At 41.0% G+C, this 26073-nt stretch overlaps 1 protein-coding gene across 1 annotated transcript in view; it reads right to left on the bottom strand.

Annotated features, from left to right (window-relative positions):
• SYT12 (synaptotagmin 12) overlaps positions 1 to 26073 on the bottom strand; it is a 99332-nt gene that overhangs the window by 51813 nt on the left and 21446 nt on the right. Inside the window, exons 2-3 of the mRNA XM_060770029.2 lie at positions 13118 to 13179; positions 10962 to 11155 (exon numbers count right to left, since the gene is read on the bottom strand). Coding sequence (XP_060626012.2) covers positions 10962 to 11155; positions 13118 to 13151 — 228 coding nt within the window. The 5' untranslated portion in view covers positions 13152 to 13179. The remainder of the gene's footprint in view (positions 1 to 10961; positions 11156 to 13117; positions 13180 to 26073) is intronic.

The following is a 26073-nucleotide window of genomic DNA, read 5'->3' as shown; positions in this document are numbered from 1 at the left end:
TTTAAAATATCAATGTCCCCTGTTAAGGAAAGAGAAAACAACCCTCTTTGTGAATAAAGTGAAAGAAACACCAAAGGCAGCACCGGATACTGTTGCAAAGGAGAGTTCAAGCTCAGAGCCTCAAGAGAAACAATGTTTGTTCATCCTGTCAGGCAGCCCATCTAAGGATTACTTAGAAACCATTTCTATTGATAACAAAGACAGGAAAGGACTCAGAGATACAGGTTCCGAAGTGTGCATAGTGCACCCCGAAATAATACCTCAGAAGTTTCAGCAGCCAACCTCTGAAATAAGATTAAAAGGCTTAGGTCCTGCGATACCAACAGCAGTGGTAACTTTGCCAATAGAATATGAAGGATGGAAGGGTATGTGGGATTTTGCAGTCAGTCCTGACATACCATATCAATGTTTAATTGGAAATGATTTGGCTGAGGAGATTAAATACTGTAAGATGGCGTGTGGGGAGAAAGAATGTAACAATGAAAGCCCTGAACAAAAAGCCATGTGTTTTGCCATACAACAAGATGGGGACGAGAGTCCAGAAACCAGCGCTACAGTGGCTGAGCTTGTTAAGAGGACGGGAGGAGTTGAAGAGATTCGGCAGGAACAAGGAGCCGATGTTTCTCTCAAACCTCTATTCACTTTAGCTCAAAACCCCACAGTATCGGCAGAAAAACAGCCCTCCGAGTTTGTATTAAAGAATGGTGTCTTATATAGAGAGACCAGAAGTGTGAACTCGACAGAAGGATCAGTAACATGTAGTCAGATTGTAGTGCCTCAAAGTTTTAGAGAACAGCTGATGAGGGTGGCACACGAAAACCCTCAAGGTGGACATTTGGGTGTGAGGAAAACCACGAAGAGAATTACTAAGAACTTTTATTGGCCTGGCATGTTCCAGAGGATCAAAGAGTTTTGCCAGTCTTGTGACATCTGCCAGAGATTGAGTACTGGAAGGGATAAAGTTAAAGCTCCTATGATCCCTATGCCAATAATTGGAGAACCATTTTACAGAGTAGGCATTGACATAGTAGGGCCTCTTTGTAAACCAAGCAGACGTGGTTACCGATACATATTAACCATGATTGACTACGCCACAAGATATCCAGAGGCTGTGGCTCTGACTAACATCGAAACAACAACAATTGCCAATGCCCTGTTATCCATTTGGGGAAGAACTGGATATCCTAGAGAATTGGTTTCAGATTTAGGAACCCAGTTTACTTCCAGGCTTATGTCGAAATTGCTTGAGTTATGTGGAATCAGACACCTGACTTCAACAGCTTATCATCCACAGACAAATGGACTAGTTGAGAATATGAACAAGACTTTAGTCAAAATGATAAAGTCTTACAGTCAAGAGAAGCCATATGACTGGGACGTCAAATTGCAACAACTGTTATTCGCCTACAGGACCGTCCCTCATGACAGTACTGGCTACAGTCCATTTGAATTACTATATGGAAGGAAAGCTCGTGGTCCATTGGATCTGATAAGAGAATATTGGGAAGAAAGTCCGGCGACAGATCCAGTTCCAGTGTCGGAGTATTTAAAGGATCTTCAAGCAACAATGAAGCTAGCTAGAGACATTGCTCAAGAACATTTGCTTGCGGCTCAGCAAAGACAAAAAGACTATTATGACTCTACTGCTAAACCAAAGATCTTCAACATCGGAGATGAAGTTTTATTTTTATCTCCCAACAAAACCAACAAACTTCAATTGGATTGGTCTGGACCCTGGAAGATCATCAGAAAGCACAACCACATAAACTATGATATTTTTGATGAACATTCCAATGTGGAAAGAAGAGTTCATGTAAATATGTTAAAGCCTTATGTTAAAAGATCTGCGAATGTATGTTTTGTTGTTTCAGAAGAGGAATCCGGTCCCTTTTCTTTTTGGGAGGGTGATCGTGAACAGAACAAAAATTTAGATCGGGTAGATATGAATATAGAATTGTCCCAACCACAGAGAAGAGAGGTTGTGGAAGTTTTAAGTAAAAATTGGCATTCTGATAAATGTAGTATGTCAACAAATGAAAATGGTTAGAAAATGTAAAGGGTACGAATAACAAATTGTTAAGATGGAGTTTATGTTTACAGGATTTTATATTTGAAACATGTTTAATTTCAAATGTTTCAGGTAAACGAAATTTAGTTGCGGACGCCTTATCTAGGATTCCATAGGTTAAAGGTTTGTATGTATATGTAATTGAAATGTGTTTAACCCTAATATGTTTCCCTTTCAGAATTGATGTATATGTGTATATTGTTGAATAATATGTGGAATTATTTTTGCCATTCTGGGATCGAGAATGGTACAAAAATAATGTTTCTGGGGGGGAAGGTGTAGAGATATGTTTATTATAAAGTGTTATTTATAATGTGTTTGAATCTGTATTTATGTATTACATTTGTTGCCAGGGCCTAGCTGAGAGAGATAGGTTGCCATGGTGACAAAGCCGAAGAGGAGGTGGGCGGAGCTTAAGGAGAAAAAGGTTTTGAAAGTGGCAGTTAAGCTTCAGTCAGGAGGATGAGACCCTGAGAAGAAGGCAGAGTCAATTAGGGCTCTGTGCTGTGAAGCAGTGTAAATTCAGTTAGTTCTTAGTATTTGTGAATATTTCTTCAGCAAGGGAGCTGAAGGTGAAACCTTCAGCTCACCGCCACGAGTCGCCCTAGGGCTGAGAGTGGCGGTCAATAAGTGCAAATAATAAATAAATAATAAATAATAGTTATTACTTTGAGGAAAAAAGAATCTAACAGAGGAGGTTTTAGGATCGCCAGTAGTGTAAGACTGGAGATCAGTGGTTTGATCCGGTATAGGACAAACAATTGTGAATATTCACAACAAGGAACACTGAAATAATAAAGTACCTCACTGAAGAAGGAGTTTATAAGATTGTAACATCTAAAGCCTGAATGTATCTCGACCAAGCCATATTGTAACCAACAAGCATATGCCAAACTCAACATCTCAATATTGCAACAATTACGCTTTGTTTAACAATAAACTTGTTCTCTTTGTATTTTAAACCTGAATTAGGAAGACCTGAAATCAAGATGTGTAAATATTTAAGCATTATAATTTCTTTTCAGAGGCTGCTAGAAACACTTGCTGCATCTTACCAAGCTGATGGTGGTTGTTACAGTTTAAAAAGTGCATAATGACTGAAATTGGATTCCCTTTTTGTGTATGAGCAGGTGAGAGAGCCATGCTTGTCTGCTGCAACAAAACAACTAAGATCCTGTGACATGTTAAAAATGAACCAATTTTATTTGGCGCAAACCTTTGTGGACTGCAGCCATACCTTTGAAGAAGTGGGCTGGAGTCCACAAAAATCTATGCCAATTAAACATGAGCTGGAATTCTCTTGGGAACCTTCTTATTTATAAGAGAAATTAACACCCGTAAGAAATACAATTGAGCAGGTTAACAATGTGTGTATTTAGCAAGGGACTGCTGTTACGCTGATATAGAGGAGAGTCAACAAAAACTGACTGTTGCAAATTGGAATCAATGCACAACAGGGCCCAACACACAATGGGATCAATGCATAATGCTACCCAATGCATAATGGGACTGGTGCACATCAGGACACTCTTTTCTGTGTCTCATTACATGCCTTCACAATTCACTAACAAGGTTTCTTAATGCCTTTGTTATCTAGCTAAGTATGCATAAAGTTATGTAATCTAGAGACCTTAACAGAGAATTCCAGTTTCTGCTTTTAAGATGCTACTTCCATCTCTTTATGTATGCACATGTACATGCTTCTGTAAGCTAGCTCAGGGAACACTGAAAACCAAGATATATTAAGACTCTTGTACCATGGGATAAAACAAATGGACTATTTTACAATCTTTCAAGAGTGTGAGACCTTGCTATTCTTTTCCAAAGACACAGGACTGTTGTTTCAGCTAAGGGAGACCAACAAAGAAGTGGTTCTAGAACTGAATATCTGTTCATCCATTTTTCTTTATTAGCATATTTCTACATTTTCCTTATCATTTTGGATAGATTTATTTTACAATCAAAATATCTATTTCATTATTTACATTTCTTTGTTGCACACAAAATTAATGACCTTTCTATATGTACACACTGTTTTGGGGGGAAGTTAGTTATGATTCGTAATAAAATTTAGATGTACTCAGGAATTCAGGGGGAAAAAAACCAAACAAATGAGCAAGGGAAAGGGTTTATTTTTCTACCCCAGGTACAATACTTTTAAAATTGTGGATGAGTCAAGCTGCTTAAGCATGCATTTCTAAGAAACGTCTTACATAAACTTTCCCAATACATCTAAATTTGTGGTGGGAAAAGTGAGACCCATGCCCTGCATGTGTTCCTGGACTACATTTTTCTCCCCAAACCATGAAGAAAGCCCTCATTTCCATAAACCTCAAATACCTCTTTTCCTCATAGCCCCCCCCCCTCTGAAAATGGCAAAAAGAGGTGATATAATGTCACTTCTGAATGCCATTTTGAGAGTGACAAAAGATGAAAACCACTCTTTGAGCTTGGTGTAGAGAGGGGGACTGGCCTCTGAGCCTTCACACAGTTGCCCACAATGATCTAGTCAAATACTATCAGTCAATACTGAATGGAACTAACTGTCTATAAAGTTTCAAGCAAGATTCTTTCACAGCTGTCCTTGGAAACCTTCTTACAGCTAAACATATGCTTTGTCATTGAGCTACAGTGCCTATTAAGTAGGAAGTTTGATTCAATGGCAACTGACATCATCAGAAAGTCTGCAAGCAACATCAAATAATTATTTTTTTCAAAGACCAAACACACTAATAAGAGCTGCTGTCAGAACTCCCCACGCACACCACAGGTAATCTAGACTGTTTCTAACAAGATGACTAGTACTGTGGCTTGGAGCCATTAAGCCCTCAACCTCTGCCGGAATATATTAGCTCTGACTGAGGATCAATAATCCAATTTATGCAGCCTTTAGCTTCCTGTGTTAATAGCCCCACTGAAGGTTTTCGAACTGTATTCAGTTCCTGCTCCCCTTACTCTCAACCTCTCTCCTGCCAGTATTCTCTCTCTGCTTGCATGTAGAGGTGCTATTCGGAACAAAACAAGCTTGTTATCCCCATTTATGAAGTGCATGTCCAAACAATTGGGGGGGGGGGGGGAGACACCAAAAGCTATGTTAAGGAAGTACAAGGGCTGCCTACAAAGTCCTCAGACTTCCATTTACAGTGGATTTACACAACTAGCAACATGAGAGAAACAACCCTTAGTGGAAGGGTCTTGTGATCTTATAATCTCCATCACTAATTGGACAGCTGCAATGTTCTCTAACTGCCATTTTCTCTGTTCTCGTACTATCTGGTGGTCCTCTCACTGCTAGGCTACCCATATCATTCTCTCCCCTCCCATGAGTTTGACTATAAGACATCCTCTTTGAGACTTTTCCTTTCTGCTCTCAGATCCCATCCAAAACTCTCAATTTTATCCTTCTAACTTTCCATCTATCTATAGCTCCATAACCTTCCATCGATCTGCTACTTATATATCCTTGCTTCTGACCATTGCTAGCCAAGATCCACTATTCTCACCTGTTAGAAAGGTTCTTGTTTGGGATACATTGCCTCAAAGTGTGGTGTCTTCTCTTTTTAAGCAGAGGTTGGATATTCATCTGTTGTGAGTGCTTTGATTGTGTTTTTCTTCATGGCAGGGGACTGGACTGGCTAGCTCTTGTGGTCTCTTCCAATTCCATGATTTTATATTCTAAACAGCCCTGTTTTCTCCCTTGCCTTCCATTATGCCTGGCACAAACCTTTATACCCATACTTTGCTGAAAATAATCAAGTGTCAGGGAAGAAATTGAACATTCATTTTTCACCTCCCCTCCCCCCTATTTCCCTACCCTTTCCTTGCTAAATCCATTGAGTTGATTTGTATGAACTGCTTCTTGGAGCAGGCATATCTAATACAAAACTATTGCACACAGATTGCATTACAGAAAACAATAACAAGGGGAGTGATGGTAGCTCTCATCATCCTAGTGGCAGTAGAATATCTCCACACCAGCTCTCATTGCCTTCACTTATTTATTTATTTATTTATTTATTACTGGTGCTTTTACCCCGCCCTTCTCAACCCCTGGAGGGGGACTCAGGGCGGCTTACAAGAAAGGCAGAATTCGATGCCTATACATAATAATACAGAGTATACAAAAATATAAAAGAACGATATACAAAATGCAATTAAAACGATTATCATAATAAAACATCCGCACTGGTACCTAAGACATTGTATAAACATCATATAAACATCATATAAAAGTCATTCTTATAATCAGCGTTTCGATTCCAGAGTTCCACTTACTTACTTACTTACTTACTTACTTACTTAGGCGATCCCTCGTTGGACGAGTAAGATGGTCTTCCATTATGGATTTCCTTGTGGGTCCGTAGGTGGCTGTGGAGCCCTATTCTTGCTCTGCATCTTCTTCCGCAGTGAGGGCATTGGTTTCCAGGTGGAAGGCGTTCCCGGTCGGGGTTGGCTTGACGCGCCTTCCTCCTGGCACGTTTCTCTCTTTCACCCTCCACTCGTGCCTCCTCGAATTCTGCAGCACTGCTGGTCACAGCTGTCCTCCAGCTGGAGCGCTCAAGGGCCAGGGCTTCCCAGTTCTCGGTGTCTATGCCAGAGTTTTTAAGGTTGGCTTTCAGCCCATCTTTAAATCTCTTTTCCTGTCCACCAACGTTCCGTTTTCCGTTCTTAAGTTCGGAGTAGAGCAACTGCTTTGGGAGACGGTGGTCAGGCATCCGGACAACGTGGCCGGCCCAGCGGAGTTGATGTTGGAGGACCATCGCTTCAATGCTGGTGGTCTTTGCTTCTTCCAGCACACTGACGTTTGTCCGCTTGTCTTCCCAGGAGATTTGCAGGATTTTCCGGAGGCAGCGCTGATGGAATCGTTCCAGGAGTTGCATATGACGTCTGTAGACTGTCCACGTCTCACAGGCATATAGCAGGGTTGGGAGGACAATGGCTTTATAGACAAGCACCTTGGTCTCCCTACGGATGTCCTGGTCCTCAAACACTCTTTGCTTCATTCTGGAAAATGCTGCACTTGCAGAGCTCAGGCGGTGTTGTATTTCGGCGTCGATGTTGACTTTGGTGGAGAGGTGGCTGCCAAGGTAGCGGAAATGGTCCACATTTTCTAATGTGACACCATTAAGCTGTATTACTGGCATTGGAGAGGGATTGGCTGACGACTGCTGGAACAGCACCTTGGTTTTCTCAATGTTCAGTGACAGGCCGAGCTTCTCGTATGCTTCTGCGAAGGTGTTTAGAGTGGCTTGTAGATCTTCTTCTGAATGCGCACAGACGACATTGTCATCAGCATACTGGAGTTCTATAACAGATGTTGTTGTAACCTTGGTTTTGGCTTTCAGTCTGCTGAGGTTGAATAGCTTGCCATCTGTCCGATAGATTATTTCCACTCCGGTGGGAAGCATCCCATCAACAAGGTGAAGTATCATAGCGATGAAGATGGAGAATAGAGTTGGGGCGATAACACATCCCTGTTTGACACCGGATTCCACTTTAAATGGGTCACTTTGGGAGCCACTGCTGTCCAAGACTGTTGCCATCATGTCATCATGGAGGAGCCGCAGGATGTTCACAAATTTGTTAGGGCACCCGATTTTGTGGAGGATGGTCCAGAGAGCGCTGCGATTCACTGTGTCAAATGCCTTTGCAAGGTCGATGAATGCCATGTACAGGGGTTGGTTTTGTTCCCTGCATTTTTCTTGGAGTTGTCGTGCAGTGAAGATCATGTCCACGGTTCCTCTGGAGGGGCGGAAGCCGTTCTGGGATTCTGGGAGGGTGTCTTCTGAGAGGGGCAGAAGGCGGTTTGCAAGGATTCTTGCGAGGATTTTCCCAGCGGAGGTTAGAAGGGAGATACCTCGATAGTTTCCGCAGTCTGTTCTTTCCCCTTTTTTGAAGAGGGTGATGATGGTGGCGTCCTTGAGATCTGCTGGGATTTTCTCGGTCACCCACACTTTTTCTATGAGCTGGTGGAGTTGGTGTGTTAGCTCAGGTCCTCCCTCTTTAAAGATTTCAGCAGGGATCCCATCTGGTCCACTGGCTTTGTTATTCTTCTGTTGGCTGATGGCATTGCTGACTTCTTCCAAACTAGGCAGTGCTGCAAGCTCATCCCTGGTTTGTTGTTGTGGGATTTGTGAGAGGACCTCGTCGGCCACATTGGAGCTGCGGTTCAGGAGGCTTTGGTAGTGTTCTTTCCAACGTAGTGCAATTGAGTTTTGGTCCTTCAGGAGTTTGGTTCCATCTGATGAGCGTAGAGGCTGTATGCCATGGTTTCTTGGTCCATAGATGACCTTTGTGGCTTTGAAGAATCCCTGAGCATTATGGGTATCTGCCAGGTGTTGGATTTCTTCGGCCTTCTTTGTCCACCAGATGTTCTTGAGTTCTCTTGTCCTTCTTTGGACCTCAGCTTTTGCACTAGCATAGATCTTTTTCTTAGCAGCACAGTTGATGTCTCTCTGCCATGCTTGGAAGGCTTTCCTTTTCTTGTCAATTAGCTGTTGGATCTCGATGTCATTTTCATCAAACCAGTCTTGATGTTTCTTGGCTTGGTATCCAATAGTTTCTTCGCAGGCTTGGATGATGGAGGTCTTCAGTTTGTTCCAATGTTCCTCAACATTTTCGGGGTGTTCTGTGGGTAGATGGTCCTTGAGTGCTGTTTGGAGATGGGCTCGCCTGGAGGGCTCCTGAAGGGCTTGGGTGTTCATTTTGCGCCTTGTCTTCCTTCCTTGGAGTCTGCGCTTGGGGGCGATCTTGATAGCCATCGAGGATCGAATTAGCCTGTGGTCAGTCCAGCAGTCGTCAGCACCTATCATGGCTCTTGTGAGGAGCACGTCACGGCGGTCTCTGGCGCGTGTGATTACATAGTCTAAGAGGTGCCAATGCTTTGACCGAGGGTGCTTCCATGGTGTCTTGAACTTGTTTTTCTGGCGGAAGAGCGTGTTGGTGATGACAAGGTTGTGCTCCGCACATTTGGTGAGAAGCAGGATGCCATTTGAGTTGCTGTTTCCAACCCCGTCTTTTCCTATGGTGCCTGGCCACAGGTCGAAGTCTCGCCCGACTCTTGCATTGAAGTCCCCCAGGAGAATGATTTTGTCCTCCTTAGGTATCCCCGATAGGACGGTGTCCAGCTGACAGTAGAATTTCTCCTTGATGTCTTCATCAGCGTCTAGTGTTGGTGCATAGGCACTTATGATGGTTGCCCGTTGGTTTTTGGCAAGATCAACTCGGAGGGTGGAGAGACGTTCGTTGATACCAGTGGGTGCTTCGGACAGATGTTTCATCAGATCATTTCTTATAGCGAAGCCAACTCCGTGCATTCTTTGGTCTTCTTTGGGCAGTCCCTTCCAGAAGAAGGTGTAGCCTCCTTTTTCTTCTTTCAGCTGTCCCTCTCCTGCTCTCCGGGTCTCCTGAAGGGCTGCTATGTCGATGTTGAAGCGTCCCAGCTCCCTTGCGATGATGGCAGTTCTGCGTTCGGGGCGTTCACTGCCACTGTTGTCCATCAGAGTCCGTACGTTCCACGTACCGAAGTTCATTTTTCTTTTTTGGCCGCAGGGTGGTGACCCCACTGGACGCGGCAGTCCAGTCAGGGATGAGTGAGGCAGACTATGTTTGGGGCACCTTTTCTAGCCCCCTCCCCATGTGGGGTGAGCAGAGTGGGTCCTCAATAGGGCTGCTCAGTCGTGGATACAGCTGCCGAACTACTCAACTGCCTCGGACCTTGAGGTAGAACGACTGAGTCCGTACCCACCGCCCATGTGCCAGTCTGTGACTAGGGGCTTCCAGATTTCACAGTCCTGCCCCCGTCGCCACTCGCTGATCGCCATGGGACTTTGGTTGGTTGGTTTTTATTTTCTGTGGAAGACGCCTGTGCGTGGATTTTTTTAATGTGTGGAGGTCAGTGCACAACTGATCAACACACAGACTTCACAGAGTGAGGTTCCACTGGTGATGTAGTTTAACACAATGACCGTGGCTTCTCAGTCTGTTGCAGCCTTCTTCCGCCTTCGCAGCCGTTGTAACATGTGCCATGTTATCCTCCGCCTGCTCCGCCGTTGAGGTCTTTGGGTCTTCGGACTGTGCTTGGTCTGGGACCTCCCCCGCAGCCACTCCTGGGAGTGCACGACTCCAGTTGTTGTGCCTACAGGTTCATCGGAACACGCAAGCCCCCTCACCACGACAAGGTGACAGTCCATCGAGGGGGTTCCACATAACCAATCCGTTCCACATAACCAATCCGTTAACCAATCCAGAGTTCCACATAACCAATCCGTTAGTCATTTCCTAGCCATCAGTGGAGTTCTTCTTTATTTATTTACCCGCTTGTCCAAATGCCTGGTCCCAGATCCATGTTTTTAGTTTTTTCCTGAAAGAAAGGAGCGTAGTTGCAGATCTGATTTCCCCGGGGAGAGAATTCCATAGGCGGGGGGCCACCGCTGAGAAGGCCCTGCTCCTCGTCCCCGCCAATCTCACCTGTGATAGAGGCGGGGTCGAGAGCAGGACCTCCCCAGAAGATCTTAGGCTCCGGGGTGGGACGTAGAGGGAAATCCGTTCGGACAGATACACTGGGCCGGAACCGTATAGGGTTTTATAGGTCAAAACCAGCACCTTGAATTGTGCTCGGAACTGGATTGGCAGCCAGTGGAGCTGACACAACAGGGGGGTGGTATGCTCCCTGTATGACGCCCCGGTGAGCAATCTGGCTGCCTCTCGCTGGACTAGTTGGAGTTTCCGAGCAGTCTTCAAAGGCAACCCCACGTAGAGTGCGTTGCAGTAATCTAATCTAATATAGAGCCTGAACTCAAGAAGAAGCTCCATCAAATACTGGGAAGGCAACAGATATTATTAGTAGGTATGGTACAAAGAGTTTCTTAACAGTGTCACAATTGCTCTTTACCTTTTGCTTGATCTGGGAATATGTGGTCCCATACTTTTGCTCAAGGTATCTGTAGTCATAGTTTGGAAATGGTGATGGTGCAGGATAGCTGCCAGATCTCCAAAGCTTCCACAGGTTTACTCCAGCTATGCCCAGAAGAGCAAGTGCCCCCGTAATATAGACACCTATTTCCCATCCAGGTGGATTTTTTATGACTGAAAAGAAAACAAGTTTTGTTTAACTGAAGGAGCTGGCACCGATCACATATATTTAAACCTTATTTCATCCAGAGAGGTTTTCTTATTGGGTAGATTTAAATATACAACAAATTAATAACTCACATAGAAATGCTGTATGGCTATGAAATAAATAACACATTATTTCTCCTGAGGCATTACTGATTCTGAAATGAAGGGGAAATTGAAATTCATAGCATAGATAATTCTTAATTCCTTCTTCCCTCCACCTCCAAATATAAACATAATTTTCCCATTTGAAATTGCAGTGAAATGGTCTGAATCTATCTTTCAAAACTGAATAATAACATCTTTGGACAGTCTAATATGTATAAAATGTGGTGGTTTAATATAATGTAACTGGATATTTCTTCAGATACTAAAACCTTCAAAAGCAGAACAATTGTGATATTTTGTTTTCATAGTCTTTGCGTCCCTTCTTTGGATAAGAAAAATCTTTTGTTGAATAATCACACACTATTTAATTGTTGATCAATATTTCTACTGATCTGTGAATACAACCATTAATTGTTTCTAAAGCATTATTTTCTCCTTTTTTCCAGCTTGGATGTCCATGACTTAGTTTTCCTTTTACTGATGAATATTAAAACTCAGAAGGGGATGTCTTCAAAGTTTTGAAAAATAATCTTTGATATTTTATTTGTTTTTCGATTATTTTTTCCCCATATTTATAAGAGCAATTTCTTTTCCAGAGTTGTACTGCAATCATCTTCTCAACATATGATATATAGCCTATATATCGACTTCCTACTATGGATTTCATACTGACCTGGAAAATTGCTTATGCTTAATGATTACAAATGGGAACACCTTGCGGGTAAACACACAGTGATCTACAATAAGCTGACATACAAGAGTTGTTCAAATTGACGTAACATAATTCTGTTACTAGTACTACCTAAAATCGACTCATTGAATTTACCTGTATTGGCTCAACATTCAACATTTGATCAAAAGGGTATACTCTAATTAAGACTAACCCAAAAGGTATGGAGCCACGGTGGCGCACTGGGTTAAACCCATTTGCTGGCTGGACTCCTGACCTGAAGGTTGGGTTGCTGACCTGAAGGTTGCTGGTTTGGGTGAACCCCCATCTGTCAGCTCTAACTTGCAGGGACATGAGAGAAGCATCCCAGCAAGATGGGAGCACATCCAGGCATCCCCTGGGCAACATCTCTGGAGACAGACAATTCTCTCAGACCAGAAGTGACTTGCAGTATGTTCTCAAGTCACTTCTGACATGACCAAAACAAAAAACAAAACAAAAAACCAAAAGGTGGCAACCATTTTCTTCTTATGGTCAACATTCCTTTTATATCCAGATATCGTTACTTCCTGAGGGAACAATGTTGTTTGCTGTTGCTCTGGAGTTTAGGACACAGAGCAATGGACTCAAATTGCAGGAAAAAAGATTCCATCTAAACATTAGGAAGAACTTCCTAATGGTAAGAACTGTTCAGCAGTGAAATATGCTGTCCTGCAGTGTGGTGACATCTCCTTCTTTGGAGGTTTTTTAGCAGAGGCTGGATGACCATCTGTCATGGGTGCTTTGATTGTGTTTTCCTGCATGGTACAATGAATCCCTAAACCAACATGGGTGAAGCTGGGAGATTCTGTGGACTATAGCCAAAGAAGTAACTTTTTCCAAGTTGTGTTTAGTCCCTTAGAATTAATTACTGGCTTAAAAAGCACAGAAATGATGTTGGAGGCCTGCTCAAAAGATATTTTGGGACAAAATTATCAGTATTTATTTGGATATTTTTCTGTCTCTTGAATTTTAAGAGCTTTGTTCCCAGAAAAGAAATACGTAAAAATAGTAGACGTATCATATTATAATATCCCTGAGGAGATGAAATTCACCTGAGTGATTATCTCCAAGAGAAATCCTATTACAGGTTGTTTAGTATTCATGACACTCACCACTTAGTTGATGTTCATCAATATTACTGTCCATGATGGCTATCCTGGGCTAGAACAGTGGTCTAGGAAAAAAGACAAATAAAAATGAGAAAACGAGGAAGATTGGTGCTGGCACTTCATAATATCATATAGAGACTACTTAGAAGAAACACACAAAAAAAATCCACTTTTATAACTGCTCAAAACTACTCTTCTTTACTTTAGGGATTGTTAGTCAAACTATAATTTTATATTTTTGCATTTACAACTATGAAATGCTGTGGTACTCTCATACACAAGAGTGTGAAAGGATCCCCTTCCATGCCTGCAATACACAAATGGGAAGCCTAATACTGCAATGCTGCCTTGGTGCATACATTGGTTGCTGCGTTTACAATTTCTCACATCCTTGTCAAATAATGCCATTGTCTATGACCAGTTACTCATTGCTTGCCAGTACATTGTTCCAATGGATGAAATACTATTTTTGAAGGCTGGCTAGCAGCTCTGCTTCCACTGCTGAAGAGGATTCTTCAGCATGCAATATAGATAGGCAGTGCTGAGATTTAAGACCTCATCATATGACTTCTGGGTTCCATCCTGGACAGAGTCAAGATAGAGCCTGCTGGAGCCCATCACATGATGCAGGGCTACTTTTCAACTGTGCTGAAAGCATCCTAGGATGGAACCCTGAGAACATGGGAGGCTTTCTGTGTTCTTATAAGTTAAGCCGGGTAAAGCACCAGAGGAAGCTGGGCAGCAACAGTTGTCCCCATGGGATGGGAAAGAGGGTGATACGGGTGATGTGGGGTGATGATTTCCCTCACTTCCCGACGGATTTGCCCCGCTGTCTCCCGGATGCCCCCACTTTCACCCAGATTGAGGACCTTAATATGATAAGATCTTTAGACTGTTGTAGGAGTGGTGATAGTTATTCTCAGACCAACACAGAACCTGAAGGGTCCAACATGCACCAGAGCTTTAAAATGCTACGTTCTGGAACACAATTTCCAGAATCTTGCAGCCATAATGGCCATAAGCTTTGACTAGCTCAAGGATCCTGGCCCTGGATTTTAAGCTTTGCCACCACTGAACATTGGAGCTTTAATAAAAGAGCAGATGTTTTATTTGTGTCTTCAGTTTATATGACCTCTATTAACTGTTGTACTTTGTTCTGTTTTGTCTGTGAATCACTAGTATGGATCAAGTTTTGCTGTAATTCTAATCATGCTTTGATCCTTTTTAAAGCAATATAATTTAATATATTGTCGAAGGCTTTCATGGCCAGAATCACTTGGTTGTTGTAGGGGGTTTTTGGGGGGCTATATGGCCATGTCCTAGAGGCATTCTCTCCTGATGTTTTGCCTGCATCTATGGCAAGCATCCTCGGAGGTAGTGAGGTCTGTTGGAACTAGGAAAAAGGGTTTATATATCTGTGGAATGACCAGGGTGGGACAAAGGACTCTTGTCTGTTGGAGCTAGGTGTGAATGTTTCAACTGACCACCTTGATTAGCATTTGATGGCCTGGCTGTTTGGTGTGGCTTGTTAGTGCATGGAGCAACAGACCTCACTACCTCTGAGGATGCTTGCCATAGTTGCAGGCAAAACGTCAGGAGAGAATGCCTATAGATCATGGCCATATAGTCCGAAAAACCCACAACAACCCAATATGATTTAAGCTAACTTGTCCCAGTGATTTGATGCTGAGTAAAACCAAACTTACTGCAGTCTTGTACAGTTTCACTCAGAAATGAGTCCTGTTATGTAAGTAGCATTTACTTCACATATGAGTGTAGTTGAGAGCCAGTGCAATGGTCTAGGACTCTATGAGACCAGGGTTCACTTTTCTTCTCAGTGATGGAAACCTACTACCTGACCTTGGATGCGTCATACTCTCTCGGGCCCCTTCTACACTGCCATATAATCCATATTATCAAATTAAGTAATCCACATTATCTGCTTTGAACTGGATTGTATTACACTGCCATATAATCCAACATTGAAATCAGATAATCTGGATTTTATATGGCAGTGTAGAAAGGGCTTCAGTCTCAGAAGGCCCCCTCCCCACCCGAAAAACCTTTGTGATAAATTGCCATAGGTTTCTAGAAGTCAGAAATGACTGTAAGGCACTCAACAACAGTGTGTGGAGTACTAAAAACCTGGCAAGATTACAAATTTACCCAATCTACACCATGATGATTAATTATGTGTACCATAGTTCACCGGGTTGCTACCATGTTATCTATAGAAGCATTATGCCTTCAGCAGTTGTGTGACAGGCAGAAACTTAACAAGTGCCACTTTCACTAAGAGGGAGATAAAAGAAAGCTGTGATGCACTATTACGAGCCTCTGGCTGAATCCCCTGGTTGATATTACTTTTGGTACTTTAATTTGCATCTTAAGAGCTTCATTTTAGGCTTGCTTGCATATGTTACTATTGTGGCACATTTGCTATCAAGAGCTCAGACTTCAAGTGTCGCAGTCTTCACAGTCAGCCTCATACAAAATGGCCCCATGTCGTGCAAGTTGAATCCAACCAAACACAGAAAACTATTATTGAGCAGGCAGGCATTCAGCATCAAGTTGAAAAATCAGTTTTGCAATATGCTACCTTTCCCAGTGAAAAATAAAGAGAAAATTCTCAGTGTGCATGATTTTTTAGTTTTCTGTTCTGATATGCAATTGCTTTGGTGACTTAAGAAGTGGGGTTGGATCTACTCTGCCAAATAATGCAGTCTGAACTGTATTATATGGTCAGTGAAGACCCATATAATGCAGTTCAGTGCAATCCACACTGCATTATATGAGTCTACATTGACCATATAATGCAGTTCAAAGTAATATAGATCCAGCTTTAGCTAAGCTTTTGTTATCCAGTCATTGACTTCCTCCTTCCCCTTTTCCTGCTACTGCTACAGAAGCATAGGTGTTTTAACTACGATCACAAATAATTGCAATTATTTGCTGCATGCTCAGTGGCAAGTATACCACTCACATACAATTTAAATGTCAGACTTTGCATTATAAAGTTTTTTCCCAATAACAAGCAATATCCTGATTTATTTATTTTTTGTCGTGCCAGGAGCGACTTGAGAAATTGTAATATCCTGATGAGCTTGGAAACTAAACAAGTTTAAAATCTCAGCCAATATACTGAAAAGTAAAGTATAATGTAATTCTTACCCAGTCCTTTACACTGCATGGAGTCAGTGGTATATGGTGTTGTGTAGAAATGCATTATTAAAAACTGCTTCTCAAGTAGGTCATCCAAGACTAGAGGTCATCGACTGCTGGAAAAGTACTGTACTATAACCTGCCAATGGGGGAGGATCTGATTTATCTTTTCTTCTTGAAGGATCTCTTTGTTTGCAGGAGGAAATTATTATGTTGTTCCACTTCCATGTCGAAATGATGAACAGCTGTGTAAGGACTGGCCTGGAAATCCTTGCTTAGCCTTTATCATTTTGAGAATCTAGCAATCCACATGTTTTACAGCAAGAATCCCTGCCAAGTTTTCTCATTACAAACTTTAGTGGGGTGAATTGCATTGCCCACTGTGCCTGGTTTCACAACGATTTCTTAAGGACTCCTATATCACAGTAACATCTTATGGTATAGCCTCTGTTTATATTGAGATAAACAGAAGAATATACTATGGGGTCCAACATGAGAACCTGTAAACGGTCATGGCAATCTTGATAACTTTTATTTATCTCATGTTTTCCTAAAACTAAGAAGAACAGCAATTGTTGAAATAATAAATGTGACTATTTATGTGACTGAAAACAAATCACACCCAACAATACTGCAGATTTAATTGCAATTTTTTAAAAAAAGAAATGACTTTTAATTCTGTTGAACTCTATTGAACTGACTCCTCTTTTTCTTAGAAATACATTCACATGTACATCACCACTTATTTCAGAAAGAATGTCAGATGCTGTAGGAAGGCTCCGGATGAGATGGAACCATGATGCCACAATAGTGCATATAGAAAAGTTCCAATAAATAAAAATAAAATACTTTTTAGGGAAATGTTTAAAATATTTATTTATTTATTTATTTGCAATATTTCTATCCCGCCTTTCTCAGCCTGAAGATGGCTCAAGGCAGCTTACAATTTGTCAGCAATTTGATGCCACAACAGTCATAAATACCATTAAAACATTTAACAAGACATAATAAAAATCCATATAAAAACCGTATCAAAACATATAATCACCAATGACTTCCAATGTAAACTCATTTTCCATTAGTATCGTCAAAGCCGTTCCATTAGCATAATCTAAGCCATTCCATAGATATCATACTTATCTATTACACTGCATTTCCAAAAGCTTGTTCGAAGAGCAAGGTCTTTACTTTTTTCAGGAAGGTCAGGAAGGAGGGGGCCAATCTAATATCCCTAGGGAGGGAGTTCCACAGCTGAGGAGCCACTACTGAGAAGGCCCTGTCTCTCCTCCCCACCAAACGTGCCTGCAAAGAAGGCGGGATTGAGAGCACGGCCTCCCCAGATGATCTTAAGTTCCTAGATGGTTCATAGGAGAGATACATTCACACAGGTAAGCTGGACCGGAATTATTTAGGGCTTTATAGGCTAAATACAGTGGCAAAATCTAAATAAAGTTAAGCTTATGTTGATATCAAGGACACATATGCATAACCCCCTCCTACTGAAGTAATTGAGACTTTCAAGTTGGCTAAATTCTATTGTTATGATATATACTTAAGGCGCTTTTACACTGTTGAATTAATGCAGTTTCACACCACTTTCGATGCCATGTCTTGATGCTATGGAATCCTGGGAGTTGTAGTTTTAGCTGGCTCTGCCAAAAAGCACTGGTGCCTCACCAAACTACAAATCCCATGATTTAATAGCATTGAGCCATGGCAGTTAAACTGGTGTCAAATTGCATTGAACCCTAACAGCCAATTATCAAGAAAGATTGAAAGCACTATATTAGGCAACCAGTTTACAGTGTAGTGACAATGAAATGTCAGAATGAGTTATATTTTTAGTCCACATCAAGAACCTTCAGAAACAGTAAACCTATAGTACAGCTACAGGGGACAAGGTGAGCTGTTTCTATCATAATATGAAATATTGTACAGAATCATAGAATCATAGAATTGGAAGAGACCACAAGGGCAAACCAGTCTAACCCCATGCTATGCATGAAAAGCACAAAGTGCTCCTGACAGATGGCCATCCAGCCTTTGTTCAAAAGCCTCCAAAGAAGGAGTTTCCACCACACTACAAGGCAGAGGGTTCCACAGCTCTCATGGTCAGGAAGCAAGTATTAAGACATTTGCTTACATGTTGTATTCACTTACTGATACTATTTTTTATAACTATTCTCATTTTTGCACAGTTGATGTTTTATTGTTCTTCATTTGGTATGCTCTTAGCCACTTTGGATATAGTCTTATGGGGAAAAGAACAGATAAAGAAATACTTGACAGTGATAAGATATCCTGAGTGTAAATTGCAAGATTTTTCAGATGTAGATTAAATTTAGTTGGAGGAAAGGATACGCTTCAGGAAAAAGGCTTTGTTTTTTGTTTTTTAAAATCTCCCAATTCACTTTGGTGCCCATTATGCAATTTTGGTAAAAAAAAAATAGAGACAAACAAATGTAAGTAGGGATCTTTATCTCATTTCAAGCTCAGCAATGTGGCTCAATTGCTGTTGGCTTCTTTGCTTCCTCTTTCATTCTCCAGGGAAACAGGATCTTTCACTGACTGGAGGAAATTCATATGTCTTATAATGTAACCTTCAAAAGGAAATACACAAGACAGCACAAAAAGGAGTCCACTTCTATTATTTTGGAGATCACCTCTCTCCTTGCTCCTCACATCCCATCAAAACATCCCACTGCTCCGCTTTTGAGCTCTCTCAAATTCTATAACTATCTTTTACTCAGTATTGCTGTATGGCTAATTCTCATTATTTCCCCATCACTTGCCTCTCTTCCTCTATACGAATAATCCTGTTCTGGATAATATATAGCCAAGTCATTTCATATGAAGTTGGCCTTATTCAGAGGTCACTGCAAAGTAGATAGATTTGGCAGAGATAGTAAATGGTTTCCTCCAACAAAAACTGTTTATTATATCACAATGGCCTGGAGGGATGTTCTGCCATAGTAGTGCGTGGGCGCTGCTCTAGATTCTGTTAACTGGCAATCCGTTTCAGTGAAATACATAATATGCATAAATACATAATATGCAAATAGGGGAACTCTTTAACATTTTTGGTGGGGAAAGATTAATTGAGAGGAAAATCCCTCTACTACTGGCTCTGTTGCAGAGGAAAAGAGAGAGGCCAGCCACTTTCTGCCCCATTCCAAAGATATTTAGAAACAGAAATGATATGTAATGGTATTTCTTAGGACACTTTTATGCTCTTCTCCGTGATAGTTATTTTAAAGTGGAACAAGCACTCCAATCTCTGAGGCAGAGCAATGAAATATTGCATCTCTGCTGAATTTCTCATCTTCCTCACACACACACACACACACACACGCACACACACACTTTTGTTATTTTGTTTGTGAAAATAGCCTAACACATTTTGGCCAACAGTGTTGAGTTATTTTCAACAAAAATCATCTCTTTTTCCAACATCCTGAGACTTTGTCATTTTCTGTATTATAGCTATAGCATGTTTCCAGTCCTCTATCTTTCTCAAAAAAGACAGGATCAGGAAACCTTCTAAAAAAAAGGCAAGGTAACATATTATCTATATCTTTCATCATTTGCTATTTGTGATAAGTATACAACAAAAAGTCTGATGCATTGGTTGTAAATTTTAAAGAGAAACATGTTTGACACTTTAATAACACGTCCAAACTCGGATTTAGGTATTCAAGGACTTCTGTTTGCAGTGTTAGTGTACCTATGAACAAACATTTAAATCATCAGGAACTATAAACACATCTCTAAAACATACTAGGGACATCCAATTTAGTGTAGCAAATTTAAGCCACTATGTGTTTCAGTGCAAATATGAATGCAGTATGTATGCAACAGATCTAAGATAAGTCATCCTTGGAGCTGTCCTTTGTGCTGATTTACACAAGCCCTGGGCTGTCAAAAATGGAACAGGTAAAATATAAAATAATTTCTTCTAATTCACAAGCTCAACTTTCCACAAATAATGCTTGGAAAGACACCATCATATTTAGCCAACATGACCACTGTCTATATCATCTGAGGAAGGTGATGTATATTTGTAGTGCATTAGACTTCAACAAGCTGCAGAGGGTTAATGAGATAATGAGATGTAGGCCTCTCAAAATGAAACCTCTGGACAAACTCCTTCCTCATCATCCCCTAGTCAAAGGAAGTTTGCAATTCTAGGCACACTTTCTTGGAAATAAGTCAGACCAGATATGGCAGGACTTATTTTTGAATAAATACTGAAAACCTGGAATTTGTGCAGCAAGCATTTGCTCACATAGAATCATAGAATCAAAGAGTTGGAAGAGACCTCATGGGCCATCCAGTCCAACCCCCTGCCAAGAAGCAGGAATACTGCATTCAAATCACCCCTGACAGATGGCCATCCAGCCTCTGCTTAAAAGCTTCCAAAGAAGGGGCCTCCACCACACTCCGGGGCAGAGAGTTTCACTGCTGAACTGCTCTCACAGTCAGGAAGTTCTTCCTAATGTTCAGATGGAATCTCCTCTCTTGTAGTTTGAAGCCATTGTTCCGTATCCTAGTCTCCAAGGAAGCAGAAAACAAGCTTGCTCCCTCCTCCCTGTGGCTTCCTCTCACATATTTATACATGGCTATCATATCTCCTCTCAGCCTTCTCTTCTTCAGGCTAAACATGCCCAGTTCCCTAAGCCGCTCCTCATAGGGCTTGTTCTCCAGACCCTTGATCATTTTAGTCGCCCTCCTCTGGACACATTCCAGCTTGTCAATATCTGTCTTGAATTGTGGTGCCCAGAATTGGACACAATTCATCTTTAGTTCTTGCATTCTGGATTCTGGATATGATATCATGACTTGGCATTTTATATGGTTTTTAATCTGTTAGATAGTTCAATATGTGTTTTAACTGCTTATATGTTTAGATTGTTTATATTTTGATGAGATGTGTTTTATTGTTTACCTGTGCAGAACTGAATTTTTGCCAGCTTTGTAAGCCACCTTGAGTCCCCTTCAAGGTCAAGAAAGCATATCCTTTCCTCCAAGGGGTATAAATGAAGTAAGTAAGTAAATAAATCTCCCATTGCTCTTTAATCTGTGTGTTTATCACTGCCCCTCCTTTTCAGAATTGTATGCTCTTCTAGAGAAGAGCCTGTATTGGCTCATGGTATTCTGGAAAGTGCTATGTTCAGTGCACTGAACTAATATTTAAAAAATGATCACAAACTGAATTTGAAAATATAGTATAAACACTAAAACTATTCCCACTCTCTAAATTAATACTTTGTGACTTTAATCCTAAATTATCCATCAATTCTGCATTGCCACTTATGGGATCAGTCTCAGACACACTGCAGTAAACAAAACAAAAAAACAGCTAGTTACTAAATACTGATAAAACAGAAACCGAAAGACTTTCACATAATTTGCAATGTATGCAAGGATGGCATCTGGTAGTTATTCATTAGTATTAGATAACAGGCAATTTTTTTAAAAAAAAGTGTTTTGTTAGATTTATAACCTAGCCATGTTTTAAAGCCCAGTGTTTTGTTTTCTCATTCATCCATCAAAAAGTCCAACAGAGTAGTTCACGGTTTTATTTCTATGGTACAAATGGGAAACACTAGAAATATCCCTAAATCCACTGTCTAGAGTAGACTGAACAGGAATTCAGATTTCCAAAGTGCACATCCAGCATGTTTATAAAATGAACACGACAGGCTTGCTTCCTCCAACTACCACCAAAGGACTACTCAAGGACTACAGTTCCTTGAAGACAGCCAAATTCAGTTTTGTAAGGACAAATCTAGTTTATTTCTTTAGTTTGCTTCATGCTTATTGCGTCACTATTTTTATGCAAACTACTTTGAAAGGTCACCTTTAAAAAGAACTTTAACAAATGTGTAAACTTACTTCAACAATGTGCCAGAGGTGTGAGGGTCATGATTAAGCAGGACCTTATTCTGCTTGTAGACGCCTCATCTGCTAGTTGATGTCAAAGGATCTGCCAAACTACCAAATTAGCAGTTAAGAACTGTGGGTTAAGAACTGCTGATAATGACCCAAAAAGGAGATGAATACAAGAGGGTCCAAGTTAGGTCAAATCCAAAACTTCTCTAGCCCAGGAATTCAACCACAACACCAAATCAATAAGCCCAAGGAGCAGACCTAAGTAATTTCCAGCATTTCGAGGCTGGAATGAGAGTCTATGCAAATTCAGTTGAACTCATGCTGGTTCCACTGACCCTGGCTATCTAGCCCAATCCTATCCTAATTTTATCTGGAAATCTATGCCCTCATTGTGGAAAAACCATGCAGATCCAGAATAGATCTCTACAGTCACTTATGGACCCACTACCAAGACTCATGGAAGACAATCATACTCAGCCACAAGTGGCAGACTTAGAAATCCTAATTTCTAAATAACATTTTAAGCGTTGCAAAGAGGCTGCCAAAGGTTGGCCACAAACCATTGCTGGAGAGACACCATATAACCGCCAGAACCCATGCATGGCTCTGGTGGAACTCAGGCACCTTAGGTTTGTCATTTGATAGTGTCCTCAGTAAAAGGAAGTGCCTTTCTCCAATCTGCCCAAAGCTTGCTAGGCTTCAGAAAAACTCTTAAAACATCATTTTTCAAGAAAGCTTTTGGCTGTTTGGATCTATTGTAATTGGCTGTTGGCACCTGTGTGACTTTTAGGATCTTATACTTTTATTTTATTATGCAAGTTGTATTTATTTATTTATTTATTTATTTATTTATTTATTTACAGTATTTATATTCCACCCTTTTCACCCCGCAGAGGACTCAGGGCAGATTACAATGCACATATACATGGCAAACATTCAATGCCAGTTAGACATACAACATATATAGACAAATGCAGAGGCCATTTAACATTTCAGCTATGCTCAAGCCTTTTCTGGCTTCATGAGGGTATGCTGGATTCCAGTTTGATTTCAGCCACAGGGGGAGCTGCCACTTCACCATCGATTGTCACACCGAGTCCTTTGATGGAGTACTTCCTCATTCTTCTGCACACTGATGAAAGGTTTTTATGGCATCGCAAATTAATTAAATTAGCCTCCCTGCATAAGCGGTACCTAAATTTCCTACTTGACAGATGCAACTGTCTTTCGGGCTGCATAGGTCAACAGCAAGCTAGACTATTAATGGTCAGGAGCTCACTCCGACCCAGGCTGGCTTCGAACTCATGACCTCTCGGTCAGTAGTGATTTAATGCAGCTAGCTCTCAGCTAACTGCATCACAACCTAGTCCTTCTATCATTCTTCGGGACTGTAGAATATTTGGTTTTATTATGTATTGTTTTAATGTTTGTATTGTTTTATTTTATTAATGCTATTAGCTGCTTTGGGCCCTTAAGTGGAGAAAGGTGGGATATAAATTGCCCAAACAAATAAATAAACTGGTTTGCCAATTGTGACTGTTAATTTATACTCTGGCAACATATCCTGATAATCTGAAAGCTGGTCTACCCCTATCCTTGATATATGGAGCTTCCTCACATACCAGCTTGGAAGCTTGAGTTGGTATAGAATACAGCCACCAGAATATTAAGTAGCATGACTAAGACTATGCAAATCGTGAGAATCTTTTAAAGAAAATGAAGAAAAGATTTCAATTTGCTTTCTGTTTGAATTTCAGGATCTGGTACTATGTAACTTGGGATCCAAACTGACGGAGTACCTCTTTCCATATCAGTCTGCCCATGATTTATGATCCCCTGATGAGATACTTCAGCAGAGACAGAGCTGCTTAATAACAAAGGAAAGGGCTTTCTCAGCAGTGGCAGCCTGGTTATGGAAAACCCTTCCCTACACAGGAAATAATCTTATGCTGCAGGCCCCTTTCTCAGCAATAAGCAAGAATGCATTTGTTCACCTAGGCATTTTAATTTGCTTAAAATTTTAAGTTGCTTTAAGGAATTTATTTTTTTATTTTATTATCCAAGCACCACCATTCCAACAATGGGCTGAAAGCCTAAAAAGGAAGAAAAGACCTATGTAAAGGCTTTCATTAAATACAAATTTTATGGGTATGGAAAATTCCTACCATTTCTCTGCTTCAGTAACTTGTTATGAGGATAAAAGACTTCAAGTATCTATTCAGAGTAGCTCAGGATGAAAATAAACATAAAAAAGATCAGTACAAACCTACATTGCGTTATGAAGAAGACACAAGAAAATCCGTGGGGAATGTTAGTATTTTATGTTTCCTTTTCAGTCGAAACAGTCTGATCGTATTCTAAAATTTCCCTTCCTAGCTGTATTCTTTGATACAGATTCAGGTGTTGTGAAGGAAAGGTAGGTGTTCTTTTCAGATGCTAGGAAGAAACAACATTTTCTCTCTTGCACAAAAAGAAAAAGTGAAAAAAGGAGAAACAGTTTTTCTATGCAGGGAAAGTCTTCATAGCTCCTTTGGCTTTGAAAGAGCTATGTGCATTTACTGCTCTGGTATTTAAACCACAGTAAATATTTTCAACATCAGGATTCAGTTCAGCAGGCTTTGTCTGTAGCTCTCAGCTTCTACTCCTGGAATTTAAAGTTACAGAGATCTCCAGAATTTTCTTTGCTATGAATCTTTGCCTTTTGAACGGAGTGAGTTCCAGTCATAGAATCATAGAGTTGGAAGAAACCACATGGGCCATCTAGCCCAACCCCGTCATGCAGGAAGAGCACAACCAAGCACCCTTGAAAGATGGCCATCCAGCCTTTGTTTAAAAGCCTCCAAGGAAGGAGCCTCCACCACACTCCAAGGCAGAGATTTCCACTGCTGAACAGCTCTTAGGATATTCAGGTGGAATCTCCTTTCCTGTCATTTGAACCCATTGCTCCGAGTACTAGTTTCCAGGGCAGCAGAATACTAGCCTGCTCCCTCTGCCTTATGACCTCCTTTCACATATTTGTACGTGGCTATCATGTCTCCGTTCCTTCTCTTCTGCAGGCTAAACATACACAGCTCTTTAAGATGTGGGCCTGGTCTCCAGACCTTTGATCATTTTAGTTGCCCTCCTCTGGACACCTTCCAGCTTGTCAATATCTCTTTTAAACTGTGGTACCAAGAATTGGACACAGTATTCCAGTTGAGGTCTGACCAAAGCAGAATAGATCTAGACACTGTACTCTTTTTGAAGCAGCTCAAAATCCCATTGGCTTTTTTAGCTACAGCATCACACTGTTGGTCCACCAAGACTTCAAGATCCTTTTCTCATGGACTGTTGTCAAGCCAAGCATCACCCATCTTTCATTTCTTTTTCTGCCTAAGTGAAGTATCTTACATTCGTCCTTGTTGAAATTCATTTGGTTAGTTTGTGCTCAGCTCTCTAATCTGCTAAGGTTGTTTTGAATTCTGATCCCGTCTCCTGGAGTATTAGCTATCCCTCCCAATTTGGTGTCATCCACAAACTTGATAAGCATGTAAAGGAGACCAGCCTAAGTTAAACAGACCAATGATCAGACTCATAATAAGGCAGTTCCATAAGATCATATATCACAGCAGAATTTAATTTCTCTTTAAAAGGGAATATTTCTCCAATGACCATCCTAGGAAATGGGAATTTATTCAATACATCCTTTCTGGCTTTCCTATGGAGACCATGGGGCTACTGCTGAAGGTCTGTGTTCATATATTATAGCAACATTATTCAATATTGACAGCTTATAGCACCCACAGTTTCAACACAGCACCAGTTAACCCTGTTTTAGCTGATGAAAATCTAATGAAGACAAAGGTGATTGGAGACAGATCCTCATTAGTTTTCTTTATGAGCTGCTCTAGACCAGAGAGTGATGA

This window comes from Anolis sagrei, chromosome 1, assembly GCF_037176765.1.
Source record: "Anolis sagrei isolate rAnoSag1 chromosome 1, rAnoSag1.mat, whole genome shotgun sequence".
Lineage (NCBI taxonomy): Eukaryota > Metazoa > Chordata > Lepidosauria > Squamata > Dactyloidae > Anolis > Anolis sagrei.
This window is presented reverse-complemented; position numbering and strand designations above follow the sequence as displayed.